Below are 15,684 nucleotides of genomic sequence, written 5' to 3'. Positions count from 1 at the left end.
CCTCCCACCTCAGCCTCTCTAGTAGCTGGGACTACAGGTGTGCACCACCATGCCCTGCTAAATTTTTTTGTAGTTTTTTTGTAGAGATGGGATTTAATCATATTGCCCAGGCTGCTCTCAAACTCCTGGGCTCAAGTGACCCTCCCGCCTTGGCCTCCCAAAGTGCTAGGAGTACAGGCGTGAGCCACCACACCTGGCCTACTACTCGATTTTTTAAAATAGCTGCTGTAATGCATTCAACACTATCTCACTTAGTATTTTCATATATGCTTCTGAGTTTAATGCTTTAGTTAGACTCCTTTGTGAAGCACAACTAAACCAGAGTCTTCGGTGTGATATTGTAGGATGAGGACTATGGGAATGAGATGCTCATGGTTAGGCTTTTTTGAAGGCCAAAATTTAGCACTGATCTTTGGGGAAGAGCCTACGTGTGAATAAAGCCCCTGATTGTCATGGAAAGAAAAGTCCAAGGGTAGTGGCTCTCGCCTGAGGAGCTTTTACCTCCAGATGCAGAGAGATTTCTGACTACAGGCTCAGGAATACGCATTTCAAATAGTATGCCTTTTTCATCATATTTTAAGAAATCCTGCCCCAGATTTTCTCACAAAGGACCACCTTGGTATCAAATGAGAGGAGTCTATTCTGTAATTAGAAGTGAAAGCTGGGTGATGGCTTAGTATCAGGACAAGCATTGATCATCAGCTTCATTATCAGCACGTTGGGGCAGGTTGATGCCACTAACTATTAAATGCTGTCTTTGGGACTGACTTATTGACATCCATGGAAACTGAAGTATAGGAAAGGGATATCCAAATCTTAAATGAATCCACAAGTTACATAACAAGAATCTGTAGGGAACTTTTTTTTTTTAATTTTGAGAGTAAGAATTGTCTAAAGTTTAAATCTTCAGTACAGTTTCTTAACAGATAGGGAAACGAAGTCCTGGAATTGATGCCTGAAGGATTTCGCAGACTCTGAGTTCTTTTTAATCAAATGAAGGTTTTGTATGCATGTGAGACCAGAATGCATGTATTTTTCTCCTTGCCATGATGCACTATGAGTAATTCAAGTCCCTATTCTGATGCTAGCGTTTGCTAAGCTGGTTTGCTGTTACAGGGAAAGTGACTGAGTTCCAGCTGCAGGAGGACAATTTTGGTGGGGTAGGGGAATATATATGGCCTTCGAAACAGTTGTATATTGGCAATTGCAAGCACTGACTAAGTCTGGGTTGGAGCTCCTCAGAATAAGAGAAAATATAATGCTAGAGTTTTTTATGATGATGGGTTATGCCCACAGACTGTCATTGAAAAAGTAGTAATTCTCTGGGGCAGGTTGTTTTGAATATGGACCACCTGCTAAAATACAAAGCTCCAATCTTGATAGAAGCATGTCCTTTGATACCGAATCATTAGGGCCTACGACTACCTTAAATAGTCTTCTTTTTTACCCACCTTCTGAGTATTAAATGATTTCACATTGGGGTTTTCTTTTCACTTCTGGTTGGCTCTCCTTTTTGTTTTGCCTGCTGGTGTGTCTTGGGATGCCTCAGGATCTTTTCTCAGCTTTGCGTCTGGGTCCTTTCTTGACATGGTGGGCTCCTGTCGACATTCTCCCCAGCAAAGAGGAGGAAATCTCTCCAAAGTCATCTTCTGAGAGTGCTGTCTTCCCCGCCATCTGGCAGGGGCACGTCCCTAGGACCTGACGAGTTATATCCACACCTCTTCCAGCTGGGTGATCGAGACCACTTCCTGTGCCCACTAGGCTTTCCATCAGTTGACATGATGACTCCTTTTCTCTTTCTTGTTTATCTGGGCACAGGACGTCGTAATCGAATGGACCGATTCTCCAGACTTCTCCGTGTGGGCCTTGCCGCTTTGCCAGGAGCTTGCTCTCGGTGCTGTGCGGAAGGAGGAGCACCTTATTCACCTGCTGAAACTCTCGAGCATCTTTATTGAACTCTCTAGCCGGGGTCTCCAGGCCCCGGGTCAGATTTCTGCCTATAAATCACCCAACCAGGTCCAGTTGCTCCCACATCTTAGAGCCTGTCATAGCATGCTGGTCATCTTGTTCCACCGGACCTCCCTCCTGAGAGTCTTTGACAGCAAGGAGGCCTTTGGGTTTCTGGGTTTTTTGGTGACGTTTCACATGGGAGAAAACTCCATACAGGCTTGAGAAATTGTCCTCCTTGTGTAGAGTAGGGAAGGCACAATTTTATGCTTTTGTCTGCATCTCGAGCGACATCAGAAACATTGATTTTAATCCTCTGTCTGGAGGATTAATATGTTGTTTGATATTTCCCTTGGCAAAGATTATTCTAAATTTTTGTCTGAGATCATAAGAACTCCAACTTTCAAATCTCAAAAAAGGCAATAAACCAGAGACATTCTTGCGGTTGTCATGTAATCATAACGTATACATTCTATACAAGCTGTTAATACTAGAACTAAGGATATGGGGGAGCCTCAACTCAGCTAATATGAAGCTTTTTAGGCCAGAGGTGTCATCTCAGACTCACTGTTCCCCATACATCTGGCTAATAGAATCTGTTTAATTACAGCTGGAGCTCTGGAAGCTTGTTTCTTGTTCACATAGATGTCACACAAGCTGTAGACTCTCTTAGAAGGTGAAGTTGAAACAAACAAAAAACCCCGTTAGATCAGCAGGTGCAGTGACTCACACCTGTATTGCCTACTAGTGAGATACCTTTTATTCAAAATTGATAAATGGTCAACTCTATCATCCAAAGATAAACTGTTCCCATTATGAGTTATCTATAGGAAGCATTTTAGCTGTCTTCTTGCTTCTCCTTTTTCTGCTATGACCTGATTTCCAGGCCACCTTTCCACTCCCAATGGTATGGTCTCAGGAAAGTGCATCCATTTTTAAAACTAGGCTTAAAATAAGAGGAGGAGGCTGGGTGCAGTGGCTCACACCTATAATCCCAGCACTTTGGGAGGCTGAGGTGGGCAGATCACTTGAGGTCAGGAGTTCAAGACCAGCCTGGTCAACATGGTAAAACCTTGTCTCTACTAAAAATATAAAGAATTAGCCAGGTGTGGTGCTGGGCGCCTGTAATCCCAGCTACTCTGGAGGCTGAAGCTTGAACCCAGGAAGCAGAAGTTGCAGAGAGCTGAGATTGCACCACTGCATTCCAGCCTGGGCAACAGAGCAAGACTCTGTCTCAAAAAAATCAGAACAATAAATAAATCGAACAATAAGTAAAATAAGAGATAATAAGAGAAGTCAGAACAATAAGTAAAATAAAGGAGGGAGTGAAAAAAATTTGAGAGTCATGAATTAGTTATTGAGACCAGTTTCTGTCTAGAACCATGCTAGGTGCTATATAGGGAGTTGAACGAAATGTACAGCATTGTTCTCCCAGACCAAAAGCTCAGAGGCCAGGCGAGGCGGCTCACACATGTAATCCTAGCACTTTGGGAGGCCAAAGCAGGAGGATTGCTTGAGCTCAGGAGTTTGTGACCAGCCTGGGCAACGTAGCAAGACTCCATCTCTACAAAATATTTAAAAATTTAAAGTTTCCAGGCACAGTGGCTCATGCCTATAGTCCCAGGTACTCAGGAGGCTGAGGCAAGAGGATTATTTGAGCCCAGGAGTTTGAGGCTGCAGTAAATTATGATAATACCACTCCACTCCAGCCTGGCTGACAGAATAAGACCCTGTCTCAAAAAAGAAAAGAAAAGCTCAAGGACTAATAAAGTAACTTACATAAAATGGCCGGGCGCAATGACTCACACCTGTAATCCCAGCACTTTGGGAGGCCAAGGCCGATGGATCACTTGAGACCAGGAGTTTCAGACCAGCTTGGCTAACATGGCGAAACCCTGTCTTTACTATAAATACAAAAATTAGCTGGGCATGGTGGTGCACGCCTATAGTCCCAGTTACTAGGTAGGCTGAGGCAGGAGAATCACTTGAACCCAGGAGACGGAGGTTGCAGTGAGCCGAGATCGTGCCACTGCACTCTAGCCTGGGCAATAGAGTGAGACTTCGTCCCAAAAAAAAAAAAAAAAAAAAAAAAAAAAACACATAAAATGAAAATAACCTACATAAAGTAACCTACATAAAATAATTAGCAACACAACAATACAAATTGTGTGTGTCTGCATGTGTGTGTATGCACACATAGGCAACAGCAGGTACACACTGTATAAGACTTCAGAGAAGAGAAATCAGAAAATGATTCAAGTAAGGAGAAGGACAGGGCTTATGGAGAATCTTGAGAGATGGGTAGGACTTGATTAAGCAAAGGTCAAGGAGCGTATAATAAGGAAGACACAGGCCTGGGAAATACTGTGGATATTTTAGATGATATGTGATTTCAGATTATCTGGGCTAAAGTCAAGATCTGATTGTTCTTACAAAACTTGATGGTTAAATTTTGATACTGGAAGAGTTGGTTTGAATTTTTAAAGTTTTGCTACATTTTCCAAGATTGTCGTCGTCTTGGAAACTTGTAGAAGTTCAAAGCCTTCCTGATACAGCTGTGGGATGAGGCTCAGGGCTATACCGTATGTGAGAATGACTTGAGCAGACCATCTACCTTTCAGGTAGGTCTGCTAACTAATGACTATATTAAAGGCCCAGCTGCTTTTGACTGGGTTTCATAGTTAATGAAATATTACAGGTTTCAGGATGGCGACCATGGGCACACTGGTGTCTGTGGAGACTTTTACACTCTTTCTCTTAAGATGTTGCTAAACCCTAGTTAGTATTAAGAGTCTTTACTGCGCCTTTTAAGGAATCATTTCTCAAATTTTTGTAACCAGGAATTTCAACACTAATAATCTCTGTTCTTCCAAGGAATTTGGAGTTGAAAACTCAAAGGATCTGAGTATAGGTGTGCAATGAGAAGTTAGACGGTTTACCTTGATCGCAGGGAATGGGGGGCGAGGGATTGGGATTACAATTAAAGGTCAAACAATAACAGGTTGTTTTCTCTCCTCATAGAAGATAGACTCAAAAGAAATGGCAAAATTCACCTAAATGAATATTTATTAATAGTTTAAGTTCAAGAAATAGTTTACTGATAACACATCATTAAAAATGTAAATAGCTTAAAGAAGAAGAAGAAAACAGTATTAACTGCTGGTTGTCATATGTAGGATACATTTCCTCCACAGAGATTGTGTCAATGTGGTCTGAGCAAGATACAAAATGCATTACAGGAAGCTTGTCCAACCCATGGCCCACAGGCTGTATGCAGCCCAGGACAGCTTTGAATGTGGCCCAACACAAATTTGTAAACTTTCTTAAAACATTAAGGGTTTTTTTGTTTGTTTTGTTTTTGCGATTTTTAAAAAGCTTATCAGCTATCACTACTGTTAGTGTATTTTATGTGTGCCCCAAGACAGTTCTTCTTCCTCCAGTGTCTCCTGGGGAAGCCAAAAGATTGGACACCCCTGCATTAGAGTTTTTTGACTCTAGGGTGGTTGTGCAGGTACCTGGATTGGGGAGGGTGGCAGATCTTGAAATTGACATCTCTGGGCTCCCATCTTAAATTATTGCTAGCTAAAGAGAATCTCCTACCCATAGCATGGTTAATGTATTAATATTTAGAAATATCTGTACTCAGAATCAGGGCAGAGGGGAGAATGGACTTGTGGCTTAATTTTATGTGGCAAAAGCTTTTGTGGAAGTAACTGTTAGGTCCTATTCTTGAACCAATAGTAGAGGGCATTAGATTATTGAGTACATGCACAGACGGTTCCTTCTTAATGTCTTGGCGGCCTAGGCTTTAGTGCTCTGCTTCTTGGGGATGTGAAATGAGATGTGAGTGAGTCAATACATGTGGTTTTGAAGCACTTGAGGGGAGAACTTTCCTTAGTAGACATTGGTTCCCCAGACAATGGCGGTGGAGGGCTGTCTGGAAGCAAGAAGTGCAGGAACAGCCAGGAGCCAACTTCTCTAGGAGCAGTTGTCTGAGAGCAAAGAAGAATGATCGGAAGCCAGGGGGTAGCCATTGCATGGTGGATTGTGGTCATGCTGCTTTTTTTTTTTTTTTTTTGAGATGGAGTCTCGCTCTGTTACCCAGGCAGGAGTGCAGTGGCATGATATCGGCTCACTGCAACCTCTGCCGCCCAGGTTCAAGCGATTCTCTTGCCTCAGCCTTCCAAGTAGCTGGGACTACAGGTGCACATCACCATGCCTGGCTAAATTTTTGTATTTTTATTAGAGATGGGGTGTCACCATGTTGGCCAGGCTGGTCTTGAACTCCCGACCTCAAGTGATCCACCTGGTTTGGCCTCCCAAAGTGCTAGAATTATAGGCGTGAGCCACCACACCCAGCCCTGCGATGCTGCTTTTAAACACTGCTTGAATGATTTTTCATTGACCAGGCTGAAGTGCTGACTTTCTTATTTTTATGATGCATGTTTTCAGCACTGACACTGTTTTATGCTTATAAAGAACACTAGAAACTTTCATTCTATATAGTGGACATTTGCAGACCTACTGTTGAAACAGAATAATGGAGAATTAGATGAAATTAAATGAACTTTTAGGTGGCATTTTTATTTATATTAAACCATGGATTTGTGTGTGTGTGTGTGTTGCTTAGAGTTCAATGATTACTCATCCTTAAACATCACTTAGTCTTGTCTACTGTCAAAATTTTAAAATATGTTGGTTAGAATATTATTGTCTTATTTTTAATCTTCACATATAGGAATCATCCTGTGTGTATTTACTGTTTCAATATTTGCCTTCCAGGTGCCAGGATTGCTGAGTATTCCCAGTTGTATGACCAGATTGTATTCAGAGAGTCTCCCTTGAAAATTCAGAAGGATGCCTGGGCCAGCCCTCAAGAATCCTCCCTCCTGAGGTCTGCGTCACCTTCCCAGGTCCACCATGGTAGTGAAGATTGGCTTCTGCATTCAACCTATAGTAATGGAGAGTTAGCAGATTTCTGTCTCCCACCAGAGCAAGACTTGAGGTCAAGATATCCCACGTTTGAGATCAATACAAAAAGTACTCCCAGGCAATTGTCCGCAGCTTGCTCTGTACCTTCTCTTCAAACCTCCGACCCTCTGCTGGGCTCTGTGCAGAGATGCAGCGTGGTAGTAAGTCAGCCCAACAAAGAGAACTGGTGTCAGGACCATCTTTACAACTCCTTAGGTCGGAAAGGGATCAGTGCGAAATCTCAGCCTTATCACAGGTCCCAGTCATCTTCCTCCGTCTTGATAAACAAATCAATGGACTCCATCAACTACCCTAGTGACATGGGAAAGCAGCAGCTGCTGTCTTTACACAGAAGTTCAAGGTGTGAGAGTCGCCAGGACTTACTGCCAGATATTGCTGACTCGCATCCACAGGACACTGAAAAAAACTCAGATCTCACACTCCAAGACTCACAGAAAGTTGTGGTGGTCAATAGAAATTTACCCTTAAATGCCCAAATTGCAACACAGAACTATTTTTCCAATTTCAAAGAGACTGATGGAGATGAAGATGACTATGTGGAAATCAAGTCAGAAGAAGATGAGTCAGAGTTGGAGCCATCTCACAATCGTAGAAGGAAATCTGACTCAAAGTTTGTGGATGCTGACTTTTCTGATAAGGTCTGCAGCGGCAACACATCGCATTCCTTGAATAGTCCGCGCGCTCCAAAAAAGCCGGTTAACAGCAAACCTGAGCTTTCACCATATCTGACACCATATAATGATTCTGACAAACTGAATGACTATCTTTGGAGGGGGCCATCCCCCAATCAACAAAATATTGTCCAGTCTCTAAGGGAAAAATTTCAGTGTCTCAGTTCAAGCAGCTTTGCTTAAGGGTCTTCATAATAACTGCCTGAATCAACTTCTTATTTTGCTCATAAAACATTACAGATGCTGATGAGGTGTTTTATGTGTACCAGATTAAAACAATTTTGTAAGAACCAGAGGTGTAAAATATACTTTCTTTTACAGCACAACTTTTTGAAATGGCTGACGATGCAGCCAGGATTGTACTGTAGCACATGTTGGCATCAACAGTATATTTTCTCATGCTGAGTGTCTTCATGTTTCATGTAAGTCAATCTTACTTGAAATTTTTTAGACTTTTAACACGATGGCCGTAACCTGACGATAGTGCCCACACCTTAAGAATGCAATAATCCTTTCCTGTTATCCAGAAGGGCCAGGTAGTTTTATCCTGTGACTTAAAGGCAGCAAGGAGAGTTTGTCACGTTTTAAAAGGCAACGAAAGCTGTTGAAAGAATTATGCTTATATCTCACATTTTGGTTATATTTGTGGCAAGACCTTAGGATAACGTAAGCCGGAGATCTGTAATTGGTGTGTAGTCTGAGGTGCCCATTTTAGGGTTTTTGTGCTGGTATTCTTTTATGTCATTTTGATGCAGAAATTGTGTGACTGTTGAAAATCAAAATGTAGCAGGACTCATTTTCTGTACGCAAAACCCCTTACCACTATTCCTGGACAAGGCCTAGAGAATGAGCTGCTCATCATGTTTATATATAATTTCTGGGGTGAAATGAATGATTTCCTTAATGACTTAGAGAAAACCATGGTCAATAAAATGCAGACTGACTTAACTATTAGAAAAGATGAGCTAGGCACGGTGGCTCACGCCTGTAATCCCAGCACTTTGGGAGGGTGAGGGGGGCGGATCACGAGGTCAAGAGATCAAGACCATCCTGGCCAACATGGTGAAACCCCGTCTCTACTAAAAATACAAAAAAAAAAATAGTCGAGCATGGTGGCACCTGCCTGTAGTCCCAGCTACTCGGGAGGCTGAGGCAGGAGAATCCCTTGAACCCAAGAGGTGGAGGTTGCAATGAGCCGAGATGATGCCATTACATTCCAGTCTGGTGACACAACGAGACTCCGTCTAAAAAAAAAAAAAAAAAAAAAAAGATGGGATGACTTCTGGGAACCATTTGATTACCTCTTCAAATGACAGACAGTTGAAAGAGAAAAAACAAAACTGAAATCCCACCAGACCATGTTGTGTGCCTGTTTCTAATCAATACAAAGTTAAGTATGAGCTAAAATCAGACAAAGCACTTTAAACTTACCCTTTCCAGAGCAGCTTTGCACATGCACCCTCCTGAGTTTGGGATTCTGCCAAATGACCTCCTTGATCCTGGCCCTGATGAGTCATTGGCTGCAGGAATGGGGCAAGAATCTATTTCCTAAACCACACATAACATGGGAGCCTTTTTTCATTGTTTTCAGGTATATAAAAGAATGAAATCTTTGGTTACTAGGTGCTGACTAACACCTTTTATGTTCTGACCATTTGTGACATTTCATTGTGACACTGTATACTAATCTAACTCCTTAGGCAACAAAAAAACAAAAATAAGACATTTTGAATAAAAAGCAAAATCGAAGCTAAAAAGAAAAATGAAGGCAGATAAATTGTGACTTCATAAACATATTCGATTTTATTGAAGATTGCAGTTAATGCAGCAAGAATGCTTTCTCAAGCGGTGGCCTTTGTATTCTCATTTTAATCAGGTGTACATTCTACAGCCTCTCTACCATGCTCTTAGTTTCTATTTTAAAAGATACAATAATATCTATATAGGGAAAGGGGCCTGGGCTCTTCATTTAAAGGTAAGCAGTAATATTGAGTAAGTGACATAATTCTTTCTCTTTGTAAGTCCTATGCCTCTTTTTCTTAACTGTAAAACATAAAATATGAGCATTTTTATATCTTACAAATAGGTACCTAAGGCATTTGATTTTCTTTTTAAATAACAAAAAATAACCCAAGTTTCTTGCTTCTCCAAAGTATTCTTCTTATAGCTTATAAAGGAAAGTCTACATTGAATAGCATGGTCTGGAAACATTCCTTCTTTATTGTCTTTATTTGGACATGATATGAGTTTTCAAGATGAAACAATCAAAAATAAGTACCACAAGAAAGTTTGTTTGTTTGTTTGTTTTGTTTGTTTCTTGAGACCAAGTCTCTTTGCCCAAGCTGGAGTGCAATCTTGGCTCACTGCAACCTCCACCTCCCCGGTTCCAGCGATTCTCCTGCCTCAGCCTCTTGAGTAGCTGGGATTACAGGTGCCCACCACCACACCTGGCTAATTTTTGTGTTATTAGTAGAGACGGAGTTTCATCATGTTGGCCAGGCTGGTCTCAAACTCGTGACCTCATGATCCATCCGCCTCGGCCTCCCAAATTGCTGGGATTACAGGCATGAGCCACTGCGCCCGGCCAAGAAAGTATGTTCTTAGAGGTGTGTGTAAGTGCATTTGTAGTACCTATGAGCAAAATTACCTGACTCTTGTCCCAGGAAAGCTGTTTCGCATTTTCACTTTTTGGTTAGTATTATCCGATTCTATATAGTTCATATTACTGCTCTGTCTGACTCTCAGAAATTACTTCTTCACGCCAGTGTCTTGTTGCATGACTTTGATGTCACCCATAGGAATACACCTTACTGCACGTAAGTGGGTATCTTACTGTATAAAATGTCTACATGTCTTTAGGTTTTAGGACAAATCTAGATTTATAGATCATTTCTGTTGGCCAGGACACAGGTTTTGAGAGCTGTGTGTATATATATAATCATGTTTGTATTTTTTTCCTGAAAGTTATCAATTGCTTTTGTTTAAAATTGTTTTAGAGGTGGGTTGGGGATGTATATAACAGGGGGAAAAGTTATATGTACTTTAAAGTATGTCAAGTTCTTACTAGTTTCCTGTACTGCAGGTTCAATTTTTTTTATATGTTTACTTTTCACCTGCTCTATTCTTTGTGGGGGAAAAAAAATGCATCTAGGAAAACATAGTTTAAATACTGTATATAAGATAATGAAAGTTAGTAACGCCCATTATTTAATAAAGTTTGTAAAGTACAAAGTAATTTATAGCGTGAGTTAATGTGTTTTAGAACATCAAGATGTTTCCAAACTACATTTAGCTATAATACTTTTCCTTGCCTTGTGAACCATGGAGAAATTGGTTCAGGGTCACAATGATCTAACTATGTCTCAGTGGCCCATGATAGACCATTTTCTACATCTTTGGATTACTTTTGAAACAGTGAATTTGGTGTCTAGGATTGTTTTTGTTTTCTTGAGAGACAGCTAAATTAGATCAGTTGCTAAATTACCTTTTTAAAAAATTCGCAGTAAGTAGCAGAAGACATTCTTTTAACTGTTTTATTATTGAATCAAAGAATTAATATAGCCAGGCGCAGTGGCTCACACCTGTAATCCTCGCACTTTGGGAGGCCGAGGTGGGCGGATCACTTGAGGCCAGGAGTTTGAGACCAGCCTGGCCAACATGGTGAAACCCTGTCTCCACTAAAAATGGATGGTGGTGCATGCCTGTAATCCCAGCTGAAGCACGAGAATCACTTGAACTAGGGGGGCAGAGGTTGAAGTGAGCTGAGATCATGTCATTGTGCTCTGGCCTGGGCAACACAGACTCTGTCTAAAAAAAAAAAAAAAAAAATTACTATAGAAGTTCTTGGCACAAATTGAGGTTTTTTCCATGTAACTTCATGTTAATTTTCTTTAATAGAAAGTTTACAGGGAACAAAAATATACTGCTATAAGTTGATAATTACAGACACTTTCCAAAGCAACTCTTTCCAAATGTAAGCATAAAGCTCTACCCCATTATAATGAAAATGTGGATTACTTGACTTTCCTCACACTGAAGAAACAGCCTTCAGCTTTCAGTGTATTTTAGAGAGAAGAGTTTCCAACCTCACATTGAGGAGCCCTCAGATCTGCCTTACCTTCCTGTTCCACCTTGAGGTGGAAAATGGATGGGTTCGCTCCAAGTTCAGTTTAGAGAAACAAATGACAGGAGAAGAACCATGCCCTGTGCAAATGATAAACATAAATTCAGTCCTTAAATAAAAATTTTAATGAGCAGGCTTATAATGAGCTATAAATACAGCTGTTGAACATGAATACTTGATAACATTTGTCTCTTAAGTTTCATTTGATGTAAAAACAATAAAAAAATCTCTGTTTGAAAGAGCAAATGTTACTACTTCAAGAACTCTGATTCCTCTAATGCTGTATAACTTTCTCTATCCGGATAGATTGTGATAACTGCACTCAATTTTTTTTTTTTTTTTTTTTTTTTTTTGAGACAGGGTCTTACTCTTATCTGCCAGACTGGGGTACAGTGGCACGATCTCGGCTCACTGAAACCTCTGTCTCCTCAGGTTCAAGCGATTCTCCTACCTCAGCCTCCTGAGTAGCTGGGATTACAGGTGTGCACCACCATGCCCGGCTAATTTTTGTACTACTAGTAGAGATGGGGTTTCACCATGTTAGCCAGGCTGGTCTTGAACTCCTGACCCCAGGTGACCCTCCCGCCTCAGCCTCCCAAAGTTCTGGGATTACAGGCATAAGCCACCATACCCAGCCTTGCTGGTGTTTTTTTAAAGAGATATGGTCTCACCCAGGCTGGTCTTGAGTTCCTGGCCTCAAGTGATCCTCCAGCCTTGGCCTCCCAAACTGCAGGGATTATAGGCATGAGCTATCATGCCTACTCTTTTTTCCCAATGTTTTTGTTTAACAAAATTTTATATATATATATATATATATATATATATATATATATATATATATATATGCTTATTCCACAGAGATACTGTGGAAATTATGCTGTATTAAAAAGCTTAAATGCAAAATATGATTGCACAACCTATATAACTGTAAAGTAATAAAATTTGGAATGTCTAGTGTATAGCATATTTGAAAGCTCTTTAACAGAAGATCAGAAATTCATTTTTGATAGAATATTCTAGGCCAGGCACGGTGGCTCACGCCTGTAATCCCAACACTTTGGGAGGCAAGGCAGGTGGATCACCTGAGGTCAGGAGTTCGAGACCAGCCTGACCAACATGGGGAAACCCCGTTTCTACTAACAATAGAAAAATTAGCTGGGCGTGGTGGTGGGCGCCTGTAATGCCAGCTACTCGGGAGGCTGAGGCAAGAGAATTGCTTGAACCCAGAAAGTGGAGGTTGCAGTGAGCCGAAATCTCACCATTGCACTCCATCCTGGGCAACAAGAGCAAGATTCCATCTTGAAAAGAAATAATATTCTAAAATTTAGCACGTGCAACCATTGTCTGCTTTGACCGGCTGAGGTAGAAATGGCTTTACCAGCTCCGCACACTGCTGGGCAACTTGTAGTGTCCCATACATTTTAATCATTGAATAGAGTTAAAAACTCATCTGAGCCCAAAGCATGTGAAAAACATATTCAAACCAGATACACAAAGGAGGGAAGTAACAACAGCAAATAAGTTGCTTTAAAAAAATTCACAGCACACTCAGAAATCCAGTATCATCAACTTTCTCTAGTGCTCCTATTAGTTAGGTCAGGGGAGGTGGCATTTTGGAAAGACTCTGCACCTTTCCCATCTCATGGCTGATAGAATTCCAGAGACATTTACTCTGCAGATTTCCAGTAACCTTTTAGGCTAAGCATCTATATGGGCACAGGAGGGTAGGGTTATCAGACTCTCCTCAAAATTCCATGTAGACCAGTGCCTGTCCTGGTAACTGCTTTTGATGATGTGATGAGAGCACAGAGCACCCTAGCACGTGATGTGGGGTTGAAGTCAGATAGGGTGGAAGGAAAAGGCCCAGAATGCTGAGATTTTAGGTGCCAAAAAACACACTTGCCGACTTTACAACTGTGGTACACACCCACGGAGCAAAGTCCACTTTATGTATCTATGAAAGAGAGTCTTATTTTCCTGACAATGGCTTATTCACATGCATCATACAATAGGAAAGACAGACAAGCAGGCAGTTCCACCTCACTGGTTCCAAAACCATGTTTATTCAGCTCAATATAAAACAACAGGACTTGGATGGTGATCAAATCATCTGCTCTGAGGGGCAAATACAAGCCCCCAGTTTGCCCTCCTGTTTACATAGCAATGTATGCCTCTCCACATAGTTCTCATGGAACCATCAAGACCACGGGGTAAGCAGATTCCTTCTACTAGAGCACAGTTAAGCCAGAGGCTGCAAACTGCTGGCCCAGGGGCTCAGTCTGGCTTGTGCAATTTTATTTATTTGGAGACAGTCTCGCACTGTCGCCCAGGCTGGAGTGCAGTGGTGCAATCTCAGCTCACTGCAACCTCCACATTCCGGGCTCAAGCAATTCTCCTGCCTCAGCCTCCCAAATAGCTGGGACTATAGGCACGTGCCATCACGCCTGGCTAATTTTTGTGTTTTTAGTAAAGACGGTTTCACCATGTTGCCCAGGCTGGTCTCGAACTCCTGGGCTCAAGTGATCCACCCCCACCTCGGCCTTCCAAAGTGCTGGGATTACAGGTGTGAGCCACCATGCCTGGCCCTAAGCTTGTATAATTTGAAAGGCTTAAGCATAAAATCCAAATTTCTGCCTCTAAAAAAAAAAAATGTAGTATGTGTGGACCTGGGTTCTGGTGAGGCCAATGCTGTGAGATCTAAGGAGGGGATCTAAAGGTGAAAGTCACCCTAAAAGGCGGACACTTGCTTTGACCTTTGGGGGAAATGGTTCATTTGTGTTTCATTATGGACTTGGTCAACAAATTTAAAGCAGCCGTGGAACACTTGAATACAGACGCTTTAGGTAGAAAATAAGAAATCTCTCCTCTTAAGGTAAAATAAACATATGTCACAAAAGTCTGTAGAACATATTGCTGCTTTGGGGGAAGTTTTACACCTGGTCCACTTCCCTAGTTAATACTGTATTATCTGCCTGTCCTCTAGAAGCCTCCAGAGGCTTCAGGTTTGTGATACTAAATCATCTCCACTCCATTCTCCTTTAATATTATGAATTCACCTGAATTCACTACCATATATACTCTATTTCCCAAAACACCATCTCTAGGTTCAAACTCCCCTCTTGAGTGCCAGGAGGATTGAAGATTTTTCCTGCAGGACATCCCTACCTGAGTTGTCTGAAACGGATGTCATTTTTCCCCATGTACAACTCCTTTCTTCCTCAGAAGCTCCTCCTCTAGTTTGCAGTCTTTTTGTTGGACTACTGTAACAGCGTCCTAACTGGTTGTCTTGCCACGGTCTTCCCCACTTCCTGTCTTTTATTCTGTGTTTTAAACACAGAATAAAATCCTCCAGGGCCAAGCGCAGTGGTTCACACCTGTAATCCCAGCACCTTAGGGGACAGAGGCAGGCAGATCACTTAAGGTCAAGAGTTCGAGACCAGCCTGGCCAACATGGTGAAAACCCATCTCTACTAAAAATAGAAAAATTAGCCAGGCTTGGTGGTGTACGCTGGGAATCCCAGCTATTCAGGAGGCTGAGGCAGGAGAATCTCTTGAACCCAGGAGGCGGAGGTTGCAGTGAGCCGAGATCACGCCAGTGCACTCCAGCTTGGGCAACAAAGCGAGACTCCATCTCAAAGGAAAAAAAAAAAAATCCTCCACAAAGCCCTCCACAATCTGTCTCTGCCTTTATATGAATAGGAGCTGCTCCCTCTGCCTGCAATACCCTTCCCCTACTATCCAAAGGGAAACCTGCCGAGTCCTCAAAATCCAGCTCAGAAATGATTGCCAAGAACTGTGAGATTTTACCCAGCTTGCAGGCTAACAAGGTAACCTGCATCAGTTTCATAAACACTGGCAGAAGACACAAGACTCCTGGGTAAGAGATGAAGGACATGATTACAGCACAGCCAGCAGTACGAGCTTTACATTTGCATTGCTTCCCCTTGCCGC

At 41.8% G+C, this 15,684-nt stretch overlaps 1 protein-coding gene across 7 annotated transcripts in view; it reads left to right on the top strand.

The window, feature by feature from the left end:
• PLEKHG1 (pleckstrin homology and RhoGEF domain containing G1) overlaps nt 1-7,900 on the top strand; it is a 245,373-nt gene extending 237,473 nt beyond the window's left edge. For 6 of the 7 annotated variants that reach the window (XM_008007562.3, XM_073022357.1, XM_073022356.1 and 3 more), the window contains one exon: nt 6,730-7,900. In XM_008007562.3, coding sequence (XP_008005753.3) covers nt 6,730-7,793 — 1,064 coding nt within the window. In that variant the 3' untranslated portion in view covers nt 7,794-7,900. Of the gene's footprint in view, nt 1-1,818; nt 3,833-6,729 lie in introns of those variants that run through there. The other variant, XM_038001114.2, reaches the window with a different exon arrangement.
• Nucleotides 7,901-15,684: the final 7,784 nt, after the last annotated feature.

This window comes from Chlorocebus sabaeus, chromosome 13 (assembly GCF_047675955.1).
Source record: "Chlorocebus sabaeus isolate Y175 chromosome 13, mChlSab1.0.hap1, whole genome shotgun sequence".
NCBI lineage: Eukaryota > Metazoa > Chordata > Mammalia > Primates > Cercopithecidae > Chlorocebus > Chlorocebus sabaeus.
This window is presented reverse-complemented; position numbering and strand designations above follow the sequence as displayed.